Below are 24,641 nucleotides of genomic sequence, written 5' to 3' on the forward strand. Positions count from 1 at the left end.
TTTCCTGATTTGATACATACGTTTTCCCAAGAACTTGTCTAGAGCTAAAATGATTTTTAAACATTTCCCACATACCACTTAAAATAACAACTGGTCTAAAGTTTTGTCTTCATGACTGAATTTCAAAAACCCACTTTATTTTTACCTGACCATAAAAACTGTTGTGTTGTAATTGACTTTTTTTTTTTAAGTTGCCTGGATTTTAATGTGCTAATCACGCAATCTGAACACAGCGAATGACATTTATAAAAAGCAGCCAAGTAACAGTTTCTTCACAGGATGCATGCTTCAATTTGGGCAATTCTCCCAGAATAAACTAAAACCACCAAAGTCAAGCAACTATAAGTCTTAGTATTAAAACAGCAGCAAGACACTTTCTTTAGAGTTACTCCTCTTGCATCAGTGTTAGGGTATCCGAATAACGCCTCCACGCCGGTGTCTAAACCCTCCCAGGGAGTACAATTGCAGGGGAAACGAGGAGCGTCCAGGAAGAGAAGACAAGAAAGGAAGCATATGGTCTGTTGGGCTTGCAAGCGGGCTAAACCAGACTCGATCAGACCCTCCACTCTCCCACTGCACATCGATCAGAAAGGTCCAGCGGAGGCTGGCCGCAAGGCCTGCGACAGCAAAAGCGAACACGCTTAGGACACAGGGTGGGCTGGCAGAGTCGCCCCTCGGCCGCAGCCCACCTTCCTGCCCACCCCACCCTCCCCACACAAAACAAAACCCCAGCCCGAGCGCGTCAGGCCGTTTCTTTTGTCTTGCTCGAAGCTGACACCTTCTCCTAGAGGAGAGGTTAACGGTCAGGGAGTCCGCGGAGCTCACTGGGGCCCCGCCAGGCGCTCCCCGACTCCCCGGTCCCCATCAGAGAAGTCAGGCGACCCCGACCCCCGCCGGAGGGCCGGTGCTCCCGGGGCCCCGCCGCCCACCCTCCTGGGCAGGACAGGGATCCACGGCGGCCCGGGGCAGGAAGGAGAGGAGGGGGCCCGCTCAGGGCGGAGCCCGCCGAGCCCGCAGCGCCCCGCAGCGCTCGCCCCGGGCCTCGCCCCTCCGCCCGCGGCCGCCCGGCTCTCCCGGGGCCGACGGGGAGCCTAGGCCGCCGCCATCCCCGGCCTGTCGTGCGCCCGCAGCCCGCGCGGCCTTACCGCCTCCACGGCGTGCTGCAGGATGGAGGTGAACTTGGAGAACATCCTGTCCCGGGACTGCAGCAGCTTCTCCCGGGACGACCTGGAGAGCTCCTCGATCCGCCGCCGCCGCCCCTGCTGCGGCTGCCGGGGCCGCTCCAGAGTGAAGGCCGGTGCGGGCCGCGGGGGACGAGCAGAGGGCCGAGGCGGGCAGGCCCGGCCCGGCCGCTTCGGGGCTGCGCGGGCGGCGCGACCGGGCGCTGGGACGCGGCGGGCGGCGAGGAGGGCGTCCGGCGCGGCCTCGGGGCCCCGCGACGCTCCGGCGGCGGCTCCGGCTGGGACACGGTGGCAGCCCGGCTCGGGTTCCTTCCGCCCGCTCTGCCCGCCGCCGCCTGCAGGGGGCGCCACCGCGGCCCGGGGAGGCCCGGCCAGGCCTGCCCTGCGGCGGGCAGAGCGAGCGGGCGGGCGGCGCGGGGCGGGAGGGGCGCGCGAGGCCGCGGGGCCGGGGCGGGAGGCGGGCCGGGAGCCGGGCCGAGTGCAGCCGCCGCCCTCCCCCGGCGGCCGCGCGCCTCGGACCCGGGCGTTCGCACGTCTGTCAAATCCAGCCATTCTCCCAGCCTGGTTTCTCCAGCGGCAGTAACGTGCTGCTTTTGTAGGGAAACGTGGCCATGTGTGTGTACAATATTGAGATCCGTCTTGTAAGGGCAGATGTGAAGACTGGTAAGAAGAAACACACAGTTCCTAAGGCAAAAATGGGCTGTCGGTTTAAATGGTAAGAAATAGAACAAATCAACTAATACTCGTGAAATGGCTTTGCCAACCCTAAAATGTATTTCATTATTATTATTAGTTAGTCAGCGTTAGAACAGGAAGCCCTAAATGGACAAATGGTAAGATGGTTCGGTTGACGATTTGTTAGGTGTTAGGTGTGGGGCCTTCAGCATAGCGTTTTCGATTCACTTATCAGGTGATACCGGAAAACATTAGTGAGGGAAAGAATCCGAAGGGATTCCGCTAAATGCGCAGGACGGATACGTGGAGATACAATGTAAGCGCTTGCCTGGAGGCTTCCTCAAACGCCTGTGTACTCCTCAGGGCTAGAAGAAACACAGTTCCACGATTCCGGCTGGTAAATTTTAGGTTGGATTGATACAAACGATGAAAATGTTCATATCCTGGAGACCTTTGTGGTTGTTTTTACAAGCATTGGCATTTTATCAAGAGGATCATTAAGTTCCTGATAAGATGAAGGTGAAGTAAGTTTTGCACAACCAGTGGTGAAAATATGTATTTGTAATTAGTTGAACAGAAAAGGGCAGCAAAGATAGCAACAGTGCGAAGCGGTGTTAAGAGCCAGTCTCTAGAGCTGGGTAAACTAGGTTGAAATCCCAGCTCTGCCGCTCACGGTGGTAAATTGTTTAATCTCTTTGTGCTTCAGTTTTCTCATCTCTAAAATGGGGGAGAATAGCACCTACCTCATGAGATTGGGTGGGAATTTATAAATATATGTAAAGCACTTTGTGCCCAGTCCATAGTAAGCAACACATAGGCATTTGTTATTATTATTGTTATCAGTAATAGTAGTAGTCAACAAAATAATAGACCAGGAATCAAGATTTAAGGAAGAAACTTTAACTAGTTTTGTATTCTTTTCTGCCCTGTTTTTGTTGCCTCTATCCTTGCATAGCAGCAGGTGATACTGACCTTAATTCTCTGTGTACTACCCCCAGAATGCTGGAGGCATCCTCTGTTGTCTGCTAAAAATTGAAATGTGCTGCTTACCAAATTCTAGTTAACTGTGTCAGCTTCAACCAAGAGTACATGATGTTTATTATTATCATTATTATTTACACAGTTTAAGAGGGTTGGTCATATTATTAACTATAATTATTTTCCTGACCTAATTGTCATACATTGATATGGTATTTTGTGTTTTCATGATACCGTACAACCATTAATTGTATGAGGAGGTCTGTTTAAAACAGGCTTACTTCGAGTCGTTTGCACTTGATGATGCCTGTCTTTGTATACTTACTATAAACAGAATAAAATACATGTTTTGCTCTAGATTAATATCAATATTTAGGTTGATGATTCATCTATTTGATATCTAGGTTCCAAGACATACAAGTTGGACTAGAATTGTAGTTGAGCAGATATTCTCCCTTTTTATTCTCATCCTAGAATGCCTGTAGTGACACCAACATTATCACCAGCCTTAGGCATGGGCAGAGTTGGACCCACTTCAACAAAATGGGATTTAAGAAAGCATAACAAAGTTCTCCCTTGGCCTCCAAAACACTGAGGTATGGCTGCCTGAAATTCCTCAGTTGGAACTTTATTTCTTTATTCCTTTGGCTTAAGCCAAATAAGAAATTTAGGCCCTGCTAAAATTAAAATACCCTTGGGAGAGATAATACATTAAACTCTATCGTTCCTTACACTTCAGGATGAATGAATTTGTTAAATTCCTTTCTGAATAAAGTTTAAAAAGCAAGAACATGGAAAAATCCATTAAAACTGAAACTCAAGGGGCTGGCCCAGTGGCGTGGTGGTTAAGTTGGCACACTCCACTTTGGCGGCCTGGGGTTTGCAGGTTCAGATCCCAGGCACAGACCTACACAATGCTCATCAAGCCATTCTGGGGTGGTGTCCCGCATACAAAATAGAGGAAGATTGACACAGATTTTAGTTAGCTCAGGGCCAATCTTCTGTACCAAAAAAAAAAAACCCCAAAATCAAAAAAACTGGAACTCAATTGGGATGGAGTTGAAGAAAGAAAAAATAGTTAGATAATACCTACTTTCAAAATTTGGCAGACTTCTGGTTAAATATATGGATTGAATTTAGCAACATTCCCTCCCGAAACGCCACTAAAAGTACAGTTAAGAGATTTTTCAAAGTACAAACTCAAAAAATACAAGAAGTACAGATAAATTAAGAGAGGAGATAACAACAAAATTTTGAGAATTGGAAAGAGCTGTAGAGGAGTAACTGATATGGCTGACCTAAGACAGCTGAATCCTAGGGCAACGATTAAGAAAACCAAGAACCAAAGTGATATATTAATGCTTTCACAGAGCTTCTCAATGGTTCAGGATGGGTAGCTTTAAGTACCTCTGCAAGCAGAGGTAAAAGTTGGGCCGAAAATAGCAGGATGGATTGGAAGTTGGTTGAGAATTGGAGAGACCCATCGCCACTCCACAAGATTGACTGACTGCCCCTTTCCCACCCTGGTGTAAGATTGGAGATTTGTTCCCAGAAAGGGCAAGGATTCCATACTGGGGTGCAGAGGTGGGGAGAAAGTGAAAATAAACCTTGTGCATGTTGAGACACATGTCCCCAACCCTTATCTTCCTCTAGGCCCCAAGTATAGGCATCAGGCTGATCCCTGTAGGTAGAAGAAAGGAAGGGTCCTCCCTGGAGAATCTGATTAGTTCAAGAGAAAAGATCTAACCTCCTGTGGAGGGAACCCAGACAACTCCACAGGGCAGTCCCCAGTTGACAAGTTCTGTCCGCGTGCTCAGAGCTTCAATCAGTTTTTTAATGCACCTCTCTTAAGTAGGATCAGACGGCCTGGGGTCATCAACAATTTGAGGAAAGCTTGGAATATTAAAGATAGAGGCCCAACGAAAAAACAGGACGAAAAAGAAACTTGGAAGAAACAGACTTGATTGCATTGACTAGATAGGGAGAGACAGGAAGACAAAACAAAATACAATCATTAGTATCCTCAGAGAGATTAAAGAAGATACTGCATCTATAGAATAAGAATGGTATGCTATTTTTAAGAAGCAGCATTTAGAGAACAAAAAAGGGACTCTTAGAAATCAAGAATATGATAACAGAAATGTAAAAACAACATAAAAAGGGTAGAAAATAAACTTGAAAAGTTTTCCCAAAGACTAGATCAAAAATTATATAGGGATGAAAAATGGGGGGAAATTTTTTATTTAGAGGGTCAGTCCAGTAGATCCAACATCTGAATAATTGGCGAGAATAGAGGGTGGAAATAATTGAACAGTTAATTCAGTATAATTTTATAAATCTGAAAGATGTAAGTTCCCAAACTGAGAGGGTCCATTAAATACCAGCACAATGAATGAAAAAGACTCACTCTTGCAGACATTATTGTGAAATTTCAAAACACTGGGTTCAAAGAATGCTCCAACAAATCTTCCAATGAGAGAAAAAAGAAAAGAAAACAAATTCATGCCAAGAACCCTAATTACAACAGCATTACACTTTTCAACAGCATCAAGCTGGGATAGCAACTGACTAGTCCGAATTGGAGCAGGTCAGAAGAGATACCTTCAAGAAGATGAAACAGATACGTGGAATATCTATGTGTTTGAGCAGACTGACGATACAGGAAGAGAACTTGATGTTGAATTAGTGATAAATACAAAGAAAACCAAGGAAAGAAAAAAAATCTAGATCATTATTAACACCAAGAAAATAAAATATTGTGCAGGAACAAGTAATCGTAGTATATATACATGGCTCAACTGTAAATAGTGTTTACATAACCATAATAATGTAAACACGTCTAATTAAAATTATGGTATTGCTGCTATATTGGGAAGATGAAAGGATGAATGTGTGGTGGGGGTGTATGTGTGTGTGAAAGCTACATCATTACGTATAGTGAGGAAGCATCAGATATTGCTTAAAACAGAAACATCAGGAAGACACATTAAGGGGGCCGGCCTGGTGGCACAGCAGTTGAGTGCACACGTTCCGCTTCGGTGGCTCGGGGTTCGCCAGTTCGGATCCCAGGTGCGGACATGGCACTGCTTGGCCAACCATGCTGTAGTAGGCATCCCACATATAAAGCAGAGGAGGATGGGCACGGATGTTAGCTCAGGGCCAATCTTCCTCAAAAAAAAAAAGGGAAGTAAGTAATAAAAGAGTTCACTCAAGTGTTGAAAGAGGTTGCCTCTGTGGAGCAGGAAATTGGCAGTGTTGGAGGAAGGACAGGGCCTTTCATAACAAACCTTGTAAAACTTTTTGACTAAACCATATGCTGGTGTAACCGATATGACCAAAGTTTGGCAAGGAGAGAAACTAGAGGCAAGAAATCATTTTGGGTGCTTTTTTAAAAGTTCAGACAAGAGGTTATACGGGTTAATACCTGTGGGAATAGGAAGGAGATGATAGGCTTGAAAGATGAGGTAAGAGCAAGCAAATTTTGCAGGTGATTAAATATAAAGAGTAAAGAAGAAGAAGTCAAAGATGTTGCTGGAGTTTCCAGCTTGGACGCAGTTAGGTGACGATGCCATTAACTGAGGGAGCATGGAAATGAACAAAGATAATGAGATGGGTTTTTTAAAATAGGTTTGATTACCTGTATGATAACATCTATGTGAGGTTATGGAGTATGAGGTGATCAATTTGGATTATGAAGTCAGGAGAGAGATCTGGGCTGGAAATAAAAACTTGAGGGTCATCTCTTAAAGGTGGTAAAGTGGAGTACTGGGATAAATGAGATAGTTCAGTGAGATGGTATAGTGAAGGAAAAAAGACAGAATGGATACAAATTTGAGGATTCCCTGCATTTAAGGATTGGGATATGGAAGAGAAACTTACTGAAAAAGAGCAGTCAAAGAGATAGGAAAACACATTGTGAAGAAGTTCCGGGAGAAGCAAGTTTCAAAAGTGGGAGGCTGGTTCAAGAAATGGTGAAATAGCATAGGCTACGGGCTTCATCTCCTGAACTCAACCCTACAGGTGCCACAGAAATGAGAGGGAGACAGATTGATTTCAGAACCTTAGATAAAAACTGTGAAAACTCCTTGGTGAGTATAGCAAATGCGTCTAGTGTCTACTGTCACATTCCCTTGGCTTACTTCTGATGTCAATGGGCAGTTCTGTGCAAGTTCAGACTCACCTCATGGTGACAGCTTCTCACCTGTCTCATGTTACTCTCTTTAGAATTTCTGCTACTGAAAATTCTCTGAGGGAGAGCCTGCTCTTTCCAAAAGCATGATGGAGTAAGAACCCATGGGGACAACTCTTATCCAGTGGGGGATGGAATCTGGTGGAGAAATACTCTAGTGTCCAGTCTTTCTGGCGGGAAGCAACAGAACAGAACACTTCTAGGAAGTGTTCCAAACTCTTCTCAGGAAGTCCCAGTGGATGACCTCAGTAGCCCTTTTATGCTGCTTCTCCTTCACTTCTGATTCTCCCTGCTTCCTTATCGCAAGTAAATTTCTTACAGTCAAGTCTGTCCCAGGCTCTACTTTTGAGGAAACTCCCTGTGTCGGGGAGTTAGAGTGGAAGAAGCCTAGAGGGGAAGGCCAAGTGCCACAAATTGGATATAGACTAAGGAAAATACACCATCACCTCACAGGCTAGGAAATTATAATGAAGGAATCAATTCCTGGAAAGGAGCAGTGCCCGTTAGGTCCAGCTGCATATGGCAAAAAGTTCCAAACAATGGTGACGTCAAGAAGCTTATTTCTCTTTTGAGTAAAAGAAGTTTTTCTGGTAGGATATCAGGACTAGTATGGTGGCTCCATGATAATGTCTCTTAACTTTCTGCATGCCATCCAGCACTGCAATACTCTAGATCACTTCATGATCCCACAAAGGTACTGGGGCTTCAGTTACCAATTTTTGGGGCAGTAGCAGGAGGAAGCAAGGGGGAAAAAGAGTTACCTCCTTCCTTTTAACAAATCCTTTCTGAAAGTTCCACACTTCTGGTTACATTTCATTGGCCTGAACTTACATAACCACACCTGGTGGTTGGGAAAGAAAGATTGGAAACGTAATGTTTAATTCTGAGTAACTACCAGAAAAATAAAAATACAAAGTATAACTTTCAGTCCAAAAACAATTTTGCTCAGTCCTAATGGAATGTAGGGAAGAAGAAAATATATATATAAAAAAGCATGTAAAATAGGTCTTTCTGTTAATTATAATAAATTTAAATGAGCTAAACTCACCAATTAAAAGCCAGAGATGCGTAGATTGAATTTTTTAAAATATCTAGTACCATATTTTCTAGAAAAGGCACACTTAAAACAAAAGGGAAGAGAAAGACTATAATGAAGAAATAGAAAAAGATATACCAGGGAAATATGAGTCAAAGCCAAACCGGGGCAACAATTACAGTAGACAAAATAGAACTGAAGAGGGAAACATTGCCAGAGAGAAAGACAGGTGTAACACATTGGGAAAATAATAATCGATCCAGAGGCCGGCCCTGTGGCCGAGTGGTTACGTTCGTGCACTCTGCTTTGGCGGCCCAGGGTTTCCCCAGTTCACATCCTAGGCACAGACCTAGCACCACTCATCAAGCCATGCTGAGGTGGCATCCCACACAGAACTAGTAGGACCTACAACTAGAATATACAACTATGTCCTGGGGGGCTTTGGGGAGAAGAAGGGGAAGAAAAGAAGATTGGCAATAGATATCAGCTCAGGGCCAATCTTTAAAATAATAATAATAATAATAGATCAAGAAGACAATGTTTATGTTCATAAACATACTTGATATAGCCTCAAAATACATAGTATAGATGCAAAATGTAGAAAGCAATAACTGACAGAGAGAAAGAGGTAAATAAGCTACTGTATGTGGAGATGTTAATTCTCCCCTAATTTAAACAGATAAGTCAAGCTATAAAAATAAGCAAAGATATAGGATATTTGAATAACATGATTAATAAACTCAAGCTAAATGTTATGTAGAGATTTATACCCATCAAAGAAATCATATTTTCAAGCATACATAGAACATTCACAAAATTTGGTTATATACCAAGCCACAAAGAAAGCTTGCGGAAATTCCAAAGATTTAATATTCATTCGTTAACCAACTATTTATTGAGCATCTCACATACAAACACACACACACACGTACACACACACAAAGGTGTGTCCTAATGGGAAAGACCGTAACAAACAAATATACAATAAAAGTTCAAGTTGTGATAAGTGCTGTGAAGAGAATAAGCTAGAATAAGGGGATAGAAGATGATTTGGAGAAGTCTTATTTTAAACAAAGTGGCCAAGGAATTCATCTCTGATGGGGTGCCATATGAACGACCCAAGGGTTAGCTATGCAAATAAGAGAAAGAAGAGCATTTCTGACAGAACAAGTGCAAACGGCTTACAGTAGGAAAGACTTTGGCAGGCCAGTGTGGCTGGAGTAGGTGCGTGATTGAGGAGAAAAAAAGAGTTGAATATGCAGCTGGGGAGGTGGCCAGGAGTCAAACATGCAGAGCAGGAATTCTCAATGCTATCAAATCCAAGGGTCCCCCTTTTCTTTTTTTTTCCTGCTTTTATCTCCCCAAATCCCCCTAGTACATAGTTGTATATTTTTTTAGTTGTGGATCCTTCTAGTTGTGGCATGTGGGATGCCGCCTCAGTGTGACCCAATGAGCAGTGCCATGTCCGCGCCCAGGATCCGAACCGGTGAAACCCTGGGCAGCCAAAGCAGAGCACACAAACTTAACCACTCAGCCACGGAGGCTGGCCCCAAGGCTCCCCCTTTTCTTGATGTAAAAATGTTAATGGAAGTATAACAAACACAGAAAATTCAAATGTGTACAGCTTCACGAATTATCACAAACGTGATTTCCCTTAAATGAAGTAGAAATGCCAGAACTTCTTTCATATGCTGCGGAGGAAGGTATTTAGGAAATAGTAAGAGTTAAGGAAATTGGAATATTAGTGCATTTATCATGTGAGACCCACTCACCCACCATCCCACTTTGTCCCCAAAGGGGTTCCACAGGATACTGTCTTCACCAAAGCATTGAGAAATAAACTCATGACGGGAGGCCCAGCATCCTTGAAGAGTCTGTGACGACTCTTCTTTAGGCTAGTAATTGCAGTTGGGAACTGCTACCATTGAAGTGAGATCCCTAAATTAAATGGAGATCATGGGATCCTAGGATGGCAGGGGCCAAGTGACAGCATTTAATTACCAGAGTCAAGGTGGACATAGTTACTATAGTGGATGACAGAGTCAGAGCAATAATTAGAATAGCCTAACCTGCAGAGATCTTTAGCATTGGCTAGTTAATTATGGTGTCCCTAGAATTGAAATAAATGCGTATTCCTACTAAAGTCTTACTTGATCTCTTACTCTAGGTGTAGTGAAAAGAAGTCTGACTTGAATCACCAAAACAGAGAAACCAGGTTCCCTTGAGAAAGGACCATGCCATACTGCCAAATATTTTACTGTTAATCTTTTTTATAGTCTTATACAAGGGACATGTAGTCATTTTCCAGGGTGGCTGTGTACTGGGGAAAGAGAAAGGGTCAGACTTTTTTAGGGATTACTAGATACTATCTCTGAACTGACACTAATTCTTAGAAACCCAAAATGTTGTAGTCCAACAGTCAGAATAGGGCCTTAGGAAATCAAAGTCAGGTGATCGATGCAGTTTTGGATCAGGTTATTTTCATAGTGGTCCCAGTAGGTACAGGGCTCTACTCTGTGGTTATTTGCCAAGTTCGGTAATGCATAACTGGAATAGACATACTCAGCAACTGGCTAAATCCCCACATTGATCCTGACTCATGGAGTGAGTGCTGTTATGGCAGGAAAGGCTAAGTGGAAGCCACTAGAATTGCCTCTATTTATGAAAATAATAAGGCAATATGGTATTTATGGAAGGATTGCCGAGATTAGTGCTCATTAAGGATTGAAAAGATGTAGGGATGGTGGTTCCTACCACATCTCAATTCGACTTGCCTATTTAGCCTTGCAGAAGACAGATATATCTTGGGTGACCATAGTGGATTATTGTGAACTTAATCAGGTGGTGACTCCAATTGCACCTGTTGTTCCAGATGTGCTTTCACGGCTGGAGCAAATCAACAAATCCTCTTGCAGCTGGTTCACAGCTATTAAGAGGGCAAACTTCTTTTCCTTTATATCCTGTTAGTAAATGCCAAGGATCAGCAAACTCTTCTGTAAATGGGCAAATGGTGAATATTTTAAGATTTGTGGTCTATATCTCTGTCACAACCACTCAACTCTGCCATTGCAGTGCAAAAGCATCTGCAGACAATATGTAAATGAATGGATATGGCTGTGTTCCAATAAAACTTTATTTACAAAAACATGTGTCAGGCCAGATTTGGCCTTTGGGCCATGGTTTGCTGACCTTTTGTAAATATCATCAAATACAGTCAGCTTTTAGCAGGCAAGGCCAGCAATACACCTTCACAATCCCAGCTAAGGGAGATATCACCTCTCCACCTCTATGCCATGATCTAGTATAGAGGTTTTGATCACCCTTCCATTCCACATGACATCGTGCTGGTCTAATACATTAATGACACATGCTGAATGCTGAGCAGGAAGTAACAAGTCTATACATGCTGTTGAGATACATATATGCCAGAAGGTGGGAAATAAATCCCCTAAAAATTTAGGGGCTTGCCACCTTGGTAACACTTCTAGGGGTTCAGTGGTCTGGGGCATGTCAAAATATATCTACCAGGTGAAGGACAAGTTGTATACATCTGGCCCCCTGCTACCACTAAGAAAGAGGTACAATACCTAGTAGGCCTCTTTGGAATTTGGAGGCAATCTATACCTCATTTTTGCATGCTACTCTGACCCATTTACCAAGTGACCCAAAAAGCTTCCAGTTTTGAGTGGCGCCCAAAACAAGAGAAGGTTTTATAAGAGTTCTAGGTTGCAGTATAAACTGCTTTGCCACTTGGGCCATGTAACCCAGAAGATTCAGTGGTATCTGAAATGTCAGAGGCAGATAGGGATGCTCTATGGTGCATTTGGCAGGCTATACATCAATTGCAGGACAGACTCTCAGGATTTTGGAGCAAAGCCATGTGAAACTCTATATCTAACCATGCTTTTTTTTTTTTTCTTTTTTAAGCAGCTTCTTGCTTGCTACCAGACCTTACTAGAGACTGAATGCTTGACAATGGACCACCAGGTTACCATGAGACCTGAGCTGTGCTTCGTGAACTGGGTGTGTGGTATAACCCATAAAGTCAGCCATTAAATTGGGCATGTACAGCAACTCTCCGTTATCAAATGGAAGTGGTATATACAAGGCTGGGCTCAAGAAGATCCTGAAGACACAAGAAAGACGCATGAGGAAGTGCCCCAGATGCTCATGGCCCTACTCCTGCAACATTATTTTTTCCCCCGAATTACCACTTATGGCCTCATGAGGAGTTCTTTTTGACCAGTTGGCTGAGAAAGAAAAAAATTCTGGTTTGCTTTCCAGATAGTTTTGCATGATATTCTGGTACCACCTGAAAGTGGGCAGCTATAGCACTACAACCCCACTCCAAGAGGACCCTGAAGAACAGTGGAGAAGGGAAAGCCTCCCAAAGGGCTGAACCTAGAAGAGTGCAACTAGTTGTTTGTTTTGCCTGACTTTCAGAAATGGCCAGTGATATGGGTCTATACTGATTCCTGGGGTATGGTTAATGGTTTGGCTGTATGGTCAGGAACTTAGAAAGAACATGGCTGGGAAACTGGTGATAAGGAGATCTGAGAAAGAAGTATCTGAATAACTCTCTCAGAATGGAAACAGAACAAAAAGATACTTGTATCTCATGTGAGTGCTCTTCAGAGGGCAACCTCTGTAGAGGAGAATTTTGGTCAGCTGGGTAGGATGACTCATTTTGTGGACATCAGTCAGCCTGCTTCCCCAATCACTCCTATCATTGCCTAACAGGCTCACAAACAAAGTGGCCATCTCAGCAAGGCTGGGAAGTTAAACACAGGATAAGAAACATGGACTTCTACTCACCAAGACCAATATTGGCAAAGCCACTGCTGAGTGTCCAACCTGCGAATAGCAGAAACCAACATTGTGCACCTGATATAGAACCATTCCCTAGGGGCATCAGCCAGCTTCATGTGCAGCTTGATTCCACTGCACTTCTTTCATCGTGGAACAGTCAGCACTTTGTTCTCACTGTAATGGACACTTACTCCAGATATGGATTTGCCTTTCTTCCCTCAACGCTTCAGCCCAAACCACCATTTATGGACTTAAAAATCCAGTTACTGTCATTGTATTCCATACAGCATTGCTTCTAATCAAGGAGCTCATTCCAGAGCAAATGAAATGTGGCAGTGGTTCCATGCTCATGGAATTCCCTGGGCTTCCCATGTTTCCCATCATGCTGAAGCAGCTGTCCTGATAGAACAGTGGTATGGCATTTTTAAAACTCAGTTACAGAGCCAGCGAGGTGGCAGCATCATGCAATGCTGAGGCGATGTGTTCCAAGATGCAGTATATGCTCTAACTCGGCAACCAATATTTGGTACTGTTTCTCCCTTAGCCGTGATTTATGGGTCTGGAATTAAGGGTAGAAATGGGAGTGGCTCCACTCACTAGCAAAATTTGCTTTTCATCTGCATAACTTTAGACTCTGCTGGTTTAAAAGTCTTCATTGTAAAAAGAGAAATGTTTCCAAAAAGGAGACACAATAATGATTCTATTGGCCTGGAAGTTGAAATTGCAACCTGACCACTTTGGGCTTCTCATGCCAGTGAATTAATAAGGAAAGAAGGGGAATTCTGAACTGGCTGGGGTGATTTATCCTGACTATAGAAGGAAAGTTGGGTTACTACTACTCAGTGAGGGTAAAGAGGAGTATGTCTAGAATTCAGGATATCCCCTGGGGAGCCTCTTAGTCATGCTTCCAGGCCCTATGATTAGAGTCAATGGAAAACTACAATTACCCAATTCAGGCTGTACTGCTAATGGCCCAGACTCTTCTGGAATAAAGGTTTGGGTCACCAAAGGAAACACAGCCAGCTGAGGTGCTTGCTGAGGGCAAGGCAAATAAAGAATGAGTAGTAGAAAGTGGTATATCCGAGTTATGATCATGTGACCAGTGCCAGAAATGAGGGCTAAAGCAGTTATGAGTAATTCTTCTTTATTTTTATGTGAATGTTTATAGGTATATTAACCAAAAACTTGTTTTCTCCCCTCTCTGATTCCCCTATCATCTCAATATTTAAATTACAGTATATCAAAGGGAGAGTATGAATTAGCTCAAAGAAGAATGAACATCACCCAAAGACAAAAAAGAGATTTCATAGCCTCTTTTAGGAAAATGGTTAGTGTGTTTTTAGTTGGATATGGGATAGTTGTACTGTGTTAGATAGAAGCTTGACTTTTCTGTTTTCTTCATTTGGAAATTAAGTGTGATTTAAGGAGGTGTGTGTGTGCCAAGTTGACAGGTAATCGACTGGGAAGGCTTTGTAATGTATCTATTTGGTTAGGCTGAACTACATCTCCCATAATTCCCTTCCCTGTATGTTTTCAGTTAGAGGGTGCCCCAAGAGACATTTTAGGGTGAGATTTGGAGGCAAAAGTAGTACAGCAGCCACGTGATTTTTTTATGCTTGGAAGGTTAGGGAAGGGTCTCCAGTGCTTTTGTAGCTCATGCACAGCGTTGTTTATCTGCTGGCTCACCTTCTTAGTGTGGGGCAGCAGCCAGGCTGAAGCTGCTCCACCTTCCCCTGGATCTTCCTTCAGCTTCTGACTCCTCATCCAGATGTGCCTTTATCTCTATGGCACAGGGTACCAGCTTCTCCAGCAGGATACCCACATCATTAAAGTTGGAGACAGTGCGAGATTGATGCAGATTCCAGTCAATCTTCCTAAGTTCTAGTTCATGCTCATGGGTTCCAGCTTGTCCTCGCTACTCTCCACCAACTGACATCCTTCTCAACTGCCAGCCCTGCAGACTTCAAGCTCTAGCATCAGATAGGAAGACCCCATTACAGAGACTGTTTTATAGTTCTTTCTACTGCATAAGGTCAAATCTCTGCAGTAAATCTGTGTGTGTGTGTGCGTGTGTGTGTGTGTGTGTGTGTGTGATCTTAAAGGTTCTGGATCACTGATGAATCCTGGCTGATATAGACCTATACAAAATGGTATCTAGGGAAGTGTTATTTTTCCTTCCCCTATAGTCCTTCTGTTTTTTCCACTCATACTCTATAAAACCAGTGTCATAGATTTTTGCCTTTTCATTTAAGTTTTCTAAGATGCAACTTGAGAAGATCTAGAATGCTCCATTTCATTACCCTGAGATGCATCAAGGCTAGACCATATTTTTTTACATGGTATTATAGTGATCAACATCTTGCTTTCTCTTTCAAAAGCGTTTCACTCATCATTGCATTCTGTCATGAAGCCATGTGGTGGTGATGAGCATATTTTGGGTCCCTGTATTTGCAGATTAATCAGAGCATTTTGAACTTCAATTGTTGCAGGAACTGACTTGACAGGTGTGATGGAAAGCTGATGGGTTTGCTTATCATACTTCCATAGATTTGGCTGAGAAGGAAATAAGTACGCTTGGATTTACAAAGTTTGTTACTCCGTTCACAGCAGGAGCATAAGCCTCATATGTACATCGGTTCCCTTTGCCTCCTAAGTACCACTGAAGGCAATATGGAGCAGGCCCAGGTAGATGCCATACACACAAGTTTGTGTCATGGCTGAGAAACACTAAGCGTAGGAATCCCTCAATCTTATGAGGGGACAACTAGAAAACCTGCCCATCCTTCTCTCTGGAGAGAGAGTTTATCTTTCTTATCCTGAATTATTAGCAATCTTTCCTGGGGAGGGGAAACTTTGCTATCTTGTAATGTCTCGGGGTGGGTGGGTGGGGAGGGGTTCTATCTCTGCTATCCTGGTCAGGAAACAAATCTGCCCTCTGACCCAGAGAGAGAAACTATGCTATACAAACATCCTTGAAAAGGTAGTCCAAGATATGTTGAAACGCCACAGAGAATTGCCTACCAAAAGTATTATCTAGTAAAGAACATCTTGGGGGAGAGATGGGCCTTTGCAATGCTGGCTTGCTAGCCTCGTATCTGCCTCAAGAGTAGGTTTCTCAGGAGAGCTTGAATAAATTTTTGCGTCATCCAGAATTGTAGGCACATGTTGAAGGCAAACTCCAACATTTGTTTGATGACGCTTTCTTATTTTTACCCTGTAATTCCCGTATCTTTCAGAATCTTTGCCATCACCAAGGCATCTCTTGAGGTATTCTTAAGAGTTACCATCTTGCTAGCAACTGCTCTAGTAAGTTTTTTATTTTAACATTTTTTAAATTTTGAAACAATCTCAAAATTATAATAAAGGTACAAGTACAATTCAAAGAAACTGAACTATTTGAGAATAGGTTGCTGACGTGATGCCAATCACTCCTAAATACTTTAGTGTGTACAAACGAGAACATTCTTCAGCATAACTACAATACAACTGCATTAGTTTCCTAGGGCTGTCATAACAAATTACCACAAACTTAATTGCTTAAAATGGCAGAAATTTTCTCTCTCATAGTCTGGAGGCCAGAAGTCTGAAATCCAGGTGTCAGCAGAGCTGTGCTCCTCCTCCGGACACTCCAGGGGAGAAGCCTTCCTTGCCTCTTCCAGCTGCTGGTGGCTCCAGGCATTCCTTGGTTTGTGGCTGCATCGCTCCAATTTCCGCCTCCATCTTTGCACGGCCTTCTCCTCTTTTTGTCTTCTCTTTCTCTGTCCGTATATTTCTCCTCTGTGTGTCTCTTTTAAGGACACTTGTCATTGGATTTAGAGCTCATCCAGATAATCCAGGATGATCTCATCTCAAGATCCTTAACTTAATTACATCTGTAAAGACCGTTTTTCCAAATACAGTCACATTCACAGGTAGGAATTAGGACATACGCATTTGGTGGTGGGGGGTATGGGGGGCACCATTCAACCTAATACAATAATTAGCAGTCTGGACATTGAAACTAATACATTACTATCGTCTAATCCACAGACTCCATTTCAAATTTTACCAATTGTCTCAGTAATATCCTTTATAGTAAAAGGATCCAGTTCAGAATCACATGGTATATTTATTGTCATGGCTCTTTAGACTCCTTCAGTCTATAACGGTTCCTTGGTCTTTTCTTGACTTTCATGACTTGACACTTTTAAAGATTACAGGCCATTTATTTGTAGGATGGCCCTCAATTTGAGTTTCTGATATTTCCTCATGATTAGATTCAGGTATGCATTCCTGGAAGGAATATCACAGAGTGATGTTTTCTTCCCATATATCCCATCAGGGGGCATGTATTTATTCCGTTTTTATTTATTCCGTTACCAACCGATAATTTATTCCGTTACCAACAATGTTCACTCTGATCTCTTGGTTAAAGTGGTGTCTGCCAGACTTCTCCACTGTTGAATTACTCTTCTCATGGATGTAGATATCCTGTTCATCAAACTTTCCATTTAGTTGTATCACTATGGACTCATAATTTCCTATTTAATCCATTACTATTATTTTTTCCTTTTCTTTTTTAAAATTATTATTTGATGCTCAGTGGAAGCTCCCCAGCTGGTTTCTGTGTCTTTTTAACATGTCATCATCGTTCTTTGAGCATTTTCTTGCTTTCTGGGCAAGATGTTCCCGGCTCATCGTGTTCTCTCCTTGTCTTAGGCTTGGAATCAAATATTCTACCTTGGTTCTTTTTGTTAGAGAATGGTTGTTAGAAGGTAAGACAATATAGGGAAAAAATACTTTATACTCTACGATAAACAAACAAAAATCTCTCCACAATGTTCTGGTCTCCCCAATAAATGAAACTTTAATTATTTTTCTAGAAATTTCTCATTTCCTAGCAAAAACAACCAACTTTATCCTTGACTTTTGCAGTGGTAATGTCAGAAAAAATGTCATGGTCTTTGTGGATGTGATGATAATGTGAGAAAATTGCTATTTTTTCATCATGTACAAATGAACTATAAACTCAGTAACATTGGTAACTTTGTAGGGTTAAAAAAATACCTATTGTACTTTTTTTTTTTTAAAGATTGGCACCTTGAGGGGCTGGCCCCGTGGCCGAGTGGTTAAGTTCGCGCGCTCCGCTGCAGGCGGCCCAGTGTTTCGTTAGTTCGAATCCTGGGCGCGGACATGGCACTGCTCATCAGACCACGCTGAGGCAGCATCCCACATGCCACAACTGGAAGAACCCACAACGAAGAATACACAACTATGTACCAGGGGGCTTTGGGGAGAAAAATGAAAAATAAAATAAAATAAAATAAAATCTTTAAAAAAAGATTGGCACCTTGAGCTAACAACTGTTGTCAATCTTCTTTTTTTTTCCTTAAAGATTGGCACCTGAGCTAACAACTGTTGCCATCTTCTTTTTTCTTTTTTTTCCTTTCTGCTTTGTCTCCCCAAATCCCCCTAGTACATAGTTGTATATTTTAGCTGTGGGTCTTCCTAGTTGTGACACATGGGACGCCGCCTCAACATGGCCTGACGAGCGGTGCCATGTCCACGCCCAGGATCCGAACCAGCAGAACCCTGGGCCGCCATAGCGGAGCACGAGAACTTAACCACTCGGCCATGGGGCCGGCCCTGTACTTTTTGTTAATGTTGTCTCTAAAGATCTCCTTTGCAAACCCTTTCAGCAAACTAGTTTTCTTTCCTAAATGCTTTTGTCTCTGAGCTTTCTTTTGACAGGGTGTCATATTCAAACTGGTGCTGTAACCGAATCTTCAGTAAGCCATTGCACCATTCTATCAGGCCAACTGCTTCTGGATATTGGATTACATGGTAAGGCCAGTATGTTCCATGAGCATGAACCCATTGCCATGCTTCTTTTGCTATAAAAGTCATTCGTTGGTTAGAGCAAGATTAAATGGCATAGCATGATGAAAATAAGACATACTATAATTCTGAAGATGGTGGTGCCAGTACAAGCATTGCAGATAGGGGAGGCAAATCCGTATTCAGAATATGAATCTATATCAATGGGGACAAGTTGATGCTCCCTTCGTGATGGCCGGGGTTCAGTGTTATCAACCTACTACCAAGGTTTCATATCAAGGCCTCAACCTTGGTTTTTGCTGTTACCAGTTAGTTGCTCAGCAGTGGTGGCAGCCAGATAAGCTTTGGTGAGACAAAGTACCCGTTATTGAGCCCATGCATAGTGTCCATTCCTGCCACCATGGCCACTTTGTAAATGACCCACTGAGGAAACACTGGGGTAGCTAGGTAAAGAGGCTGAAAGATCTCCACCAATGCTTCATCTTGTTCACTTGATTACTGAACACTCCTGAGCAGTAGACCCTCTCTGATGAACATTCACACGGGACACCATTTCTTCACACTCTGTGCCCATTCGAAGAGGTCCAGCCACAGACGTTTTCTCCAGCCTCCTTGTCAACAATATTGTCGCCCTGCTTGCTATAGATTAAATGTTTGTATCCCCTCAAAATTCATATGTTGAAACCTAACCTCCTATGTGATGGTATTCGGGAGTGAGGCCTTTGGGAAATGATTAGGTCAAATGATTAGGCTCCATTAGGGTGGAGCCTCATGATTGGGTTTAGTGCCCTTATAAAAGAGACCCCAGAGATCTCCCTTCCCCTTCTTCTACCACTTGGGGACCCAGTGAGAAGATGGCTGTCTATGAATCAGGAAGCAGGCTCTCACCAGATAACGAATCCGCTAGCACCTTCATCTTGGATCTCCCAGCCTCCAGAACTGTGCAAAATAAATTTCCATTGCTTGCAAGCCACCCAGTTTGTGGTACTGTATTACAGCAGCCAAAACTGACTAAAACGCTTTGGTCTCTAAGGCCCTAAACATTAAGCAGGTTGCATGATCACTTGACATCCCATACTCAGGCCCAGTAGTAATCCAAGACGTTTTTCTCAAAATACGAATTATCAGTAGAAGATAGCATGACTGCTCCAAAGCCCTGTTGATTCTTTAGTTAGGGCTTCCAGAGACTCCACACAGCATCCCAATATGCTACAAACACTTTGAGTATCATTGGATATGTTGAGTCATAAGGCCCAAGGGACAAAGCAGTCTACATTATATCCTGGACCTACTGCAGAGCCTTCATTTTCTCTGTCTTCACTCAGAACCAATAGCCTTATGGATAACTGGGAAAACAGGTTGGAGTAGCATATAATGTGGAGTACATGTTATCTCCCCAAATCCAAAGAGGCCCCAAAATCATTGTGCCTTCTTTTTAGTGGTATATAATACAAGGCACAATAACTTGTCTTTCACTTTGGAGGGGATATCCTGACATGCTCCAGACCACTGAATCTCTAGAAATTTAACTGAGATATGAGGCCTTTGAATATTCATGGGGGTTTTCTTCAACACTCTGACTCACTTGTGCCTTAATAAGGTATTTAAGGTACGTGCTACTTCCTGCTTATTAGGTCAAATCAGCAGAATGCAGCAGATGATCAGGATGATCTGTGGACTGTCAAGATGATCAAAATTTCTGCACACAAGATTAAAGCTGAGAGCAGGAGAGTTGACATAGCCCTACAATAAAATCCCGTGAAACCAAATTCCTTCTAGTGCCCCTTGCAAATTGATAATAGAGAAGAAAGTACTTGCCAGAGCAAGAGCTGCATGCTGGGGGCTGGAACTGTGTTGATTTGCTGGAATAAAGAGAACACTGTAGAGTAGCAGCTGCGGTTTGAGTTACCACCTGATTATTACACGATTATTCAGTCATTTCCCAAAATCTATTTGCCTTCTTTATAGGCCAGTGAAATAAATGGGAATAAAATAGTAATCACCAATCGTTTATTTTCCTCACCTTTGATTTTTGAAGGAATCTCTGCAGTTATCCCCAGGGATGCAGTATTGCTTTTGATTTACTGTTTCGATAGGAAGAAAACTTTCCAAGGGCTTCCACTTGGCCCTTCATACTGTAACAGCCTTTATTCCACATAACCAGGAGCCGCTGCAGCCATTTGACCTATTGCCAAGTATGTCTAATCCAATTATAAGTTCAGAAACTGGGGAAATAACCTCAGGATGGGTATATGGATGATTTTGCACCAAATATCATTTATTCCATGAATACCATAAGACCATAAGCCACCACTTTGACTGATTGACAGACATGGCAAGTCTGTAAGATTCTGTAGCATTATGAATCTTAGGTCCTCAGGCAAGACCTGGGTATTGTTCTTTCCCCAGTATACAGTCAGTCACCTTAGAAAATGTTCACAGGCCCCTTTGAGGGAAGACTTGGAGAAATATTTACAGTGTATTCTTGTGGCATTGTTGTAGGATCTTTCCTCAAGGGGGCCTGGCTTCCCCATCAGTCAAGAGGCCCTGGGTCCCTGAACTTCCCAAAGGCTAGAAACTTGGTAAGAAGCTAAGACTGTCTGTTAGTGTGAGTTGATTCAGGTTTTTAGCCACCAGACTTAGAGTTTTTACTGTCATATTCATCAAGTGATGTTTTAGTAGGCTTTCCATCCATTTAATTTCTAGGTGCATCATCATTTATAGTTTGCCAGATCAAGACATTCTGGTTACATGGCAGTAATTTCTGCCACCAATACATAATTTTTCCTACCCTTTTTCTGGTGGTTAAGTACCGCTACTTGGCCTTTGTCACTGCAGGATCCCATCACTTCCGTTGAAATCAGAGAGCCATCTCAATGGTAGCTTCTCCCACTGTCATCCCAGCACCGTAGAGCTTTTCAAGGATGCTAATGCTCCCTTCACTAATGCATTTCTCATGGCCTAGTAAACAAAGTGCTCTCTTAGCCTTCCTGAAAGATGTAATGGAGGTTGGGTATGTATGTTGCAAATCATAAATGGGCTTCTCATTCTTTTCTTCTTTGGTCTTTGGGTACAAAGGATACTCTAACATGTCATCATTATGGAATATTTGGTCCAAAGTTCATTCAACCAACCAAGCAAACTGTCAGAGCCACGTCCAGCTGTTCTAGTTCACACATTAAATCCAGAATCTCTTTAAGGGCATTCATATTAGTACATTTACCATGATCCAATTCTGTGTTCTTTCCTCCTTGGAGTAACACTCTTCAAATCCATCTCCAACATACCCTGCAGGTTTTTGTCTTTCTATGTATTAGAAAAATCTGGAAATTCTTTCAGAACACAAGCTATGTCCTTCTGGATCAAACTTTACACTCCTCTCCTTGGAGTATGCTGAGATCTGACCCTAGTTATGAGTCTAAAGTCATTCAGGGGTGGTCACAGTGGATCTTGAGAAGGATGGTATTTCTTTGCAAGGTAACTTACCTAGGTGAGATTACACAGGATCTTTAAGCAAATCTAGTCTCCTCAGCAAAGGATAGCAAGCTGTTTGTGCTGTCAACAGAGGCACAGAGAGACTTGGCAGTTCAAAATTCTCATCTTTGTTCAATTCCATCAGAAGTCCCCATCAGAGTCTCAGGTCCACTCCTTGTCGTCAATGTCTTAATTTTAACATAAGAGACATGGCAAGTCTGTGAATTCAACTTACCATTCTGCTACCCAGACAACTAAATTTGGGGTATAATTTTCAGTGTGTTTGACCGTGCAGCTATAACAAATTGTTAGTTATCTTGGGGCCACCATAGATGCTCTCTAGTTCTTTGTCTATGACTTGAGATGAAAGTTTAAAACATTGATCTTGTTGTTTTCTTTCTGTAAGCTCTCCAGTCTAGTCAGAAGTAGCCAATGACCCCACACTTCTTATACTCTTTATTTTTACCATAGCTGTCCAGTGTGACAGCCACTTCGTCCTCAAGGCCACTTGTTTCAGTAGACACTTCTTCACAATCAACTACAGGTGATACTTTAGTTAATCATGATGCCCACATGGTCACAGATAGCTAGATTCCCATTTCCTATTAGCAAAGAGCTCAGCACTGCTTTCAAAGCTAAGGACATCTCCAAATAATCCCAAATCCCATCTTTGAGGGTCTATTTCCTGGAACCGCTCTGGCACTAAGTACTGAATTTGTTAGAATGCAGTCAGGAAAACAAAAACCATACCAGTCATTTCAGCAGAGAGAATTTAATATAAGAAATGTGCTACATGGGGCAAACATTGAGGCCCAGAGAAAATAACCTGGCAAAGGAACAAAGGGAAGAGGTTGGTGTTTTCAAAAACTAGAGGCTTGGAAGAGGGGCCCTTAGAGCTGGGGCTTAGACCCTTGAGAAAGAGGTGCTGACCTGCTGATACTGATACCACACAGGGGGCACCTTAAGGCTAATTTTGAAAGTGTCAAAAGAAGCTAAAGACTGGAGCCAACTGCTTGCTGCTAGACGGAAGTGCTGTTGCTGAGATAGCAATGACAGGCACTGCCCACAACAGGAAGAGGCAATTCCACATCCCTTCTTCTGCCTCATACCCTCCCTCTAGCACCCCCTGCTGGCAGAACTGAATAGAGTTACCTGCAAAACAGAAACTAGTTTGCAAAGACCTAGACCCAGACCACAACGTGGAGTTTAGGAGGGTGGATTTGGACGCAACTTAATAGGATTATGTGTGTTTTAACACATAAATGCAGAGACTCAGTTACAATAGAGGACATGATGAAATAGATGTTTATATCTATATGTGGAAGCAGCATGAAGGTGACAGCTATAAATCTATTCAGGTGTGTTATACTAGTAATGCAAATAACAAGTGATGTTGTCAAGAATAATGTGATTCACCAATGTGATGAGCAACTGTTGGTAGTGTTCCAAACAAAATAATGTACCACTTTCCCTTAATTTACAAACTAGTACATTCTCAGAAATTTTATTATGTATTAAATACTCAGCTAATGGTAAATAGGTTTTTCACCTACACAAATACCCAGCCAGATATTCAAAAGTTCTACAGGACAAGAGAATTCTTTCTTTTATGGGAATATCCTGTATATTGCAGGATGTCTAGTAGTATTCCTTGAATGCCGTAGTCCTCCACTAATTTCCAAAACACCTGCTAGGATACGGTAGTACTATCTCCATTAAGACCAACTGCCATGGGATCTTACACTCTAGAGGTCAGTGGGAAGGTCAGGGCTGGAAGTATAAATTAGAGAGTAGTCAGGACTTACATGACAATTGAAATACATGAGCCTGGGTGTGATCACCAAGGGGATGAATGTAGATAGGGAAGAGAAGAGGTTCAAGAAATGAGCCTAGAGCTACTCCAAGATACAGAGTCAGGGAAGAGGCAGAGATGCCAGCAAAGGAGAATAATGTCATCCTGGACTGTGTTTTTTGACCATAATACAATAATATGATATAATGATATTGTAATGGCTAGTGCCAAGCACTAGTCTAAGCACTTAATATATGCTAGTTTTAAAAAATATTAATAACCACTGTATGAGGTAGGTTATATTGTTGTCTTTGTTTAATGATGAGAAAACTGAGGCAGAGTTGAATATATTCTACTAGCTATTAAAACCAAATGTAAATTTATGGAACTAGATAAAGGTAGTGGTTGCATAAGACTGTGAATGCACTAAACTCCACTGAACTGTTCACTCTAAAATGGTTAATTTTATGTAATGTGAATTTCACCTCAATTTTTAAAAAATCCAACTGTAAAGCCAAGGCAATAAAATGGCACAGTTATAATGGAGTTATAATATCACAGTTATAATAAACCAATGTAGCAAGGCAGACTGCTATTGGAAAATTCTGTATTGCTATAAGGAAAAAATTTATGCTAAATCTTTCCATCACAACTTATATAAAAACAAATACCAAATGGTTTAAAGACATA

At 42.5% G+C, this 24,641-nt stretch overlaps 1 protein-coding gene and 1 long non-coding RNA gene across 2 annotated transcripts in view; one reads left to right on the forward strand and one right to left on the reverse strand.

Annotated features, from left to right (window-relative positions):
• The window catches only part of FHIP2A (FHF complex subunit HOOK interacting protein 2A), a 34,794-nt gene extending 33,249 nt beyond the window's left edge, over positions 1 to 1,545 (reverse strand). Inside the window, exon 1 of the mRNA XM_023638806.2 lies at positions 1,146 to 1,545. Within this exon, the coding sequence (XP_023494574.1) occupies positions 1,146 to 1,190 (45 nt within the window). The 5' untranslated portion in view covers positions 1,191 to 1,545. The remainder of the gene's footprint in view (positions 1 to 1,145) is intronic.
• Positions 1,546 to 1,663: 118 nt separating this feature from the next.
• Positions 1,664 to 14,073, forward strand: LOC138925488 (uncharacterized). The gene is made up of 2 exons (XR_011441725.1): positions 1,664 to 1,896; positions 11,990 to 14,073. It is a non-coding gene; the product is annotated as an uncharacterized lncRNA (long non-coding RNA).
• Positions 14,074 to 24,641: the final 10,568 nt, after the last annotated feature.

The sequence above is a fragment of the Equus caballus genome, chromosome 1, assembly GCF_041296265.1.
Source record: "Equus caballus isolate H_3958 breed thoroughbred chromosome 1, TB-T2T, whole genome shotgun sequence".
In the NCBI taxonomy this organism is placed as follows: domain Eukaryota; kingdom Metazoa; phylum Chordata; class Mammalia; order Perissodactyla; family Equidae; genus Equus; species Equus caballus.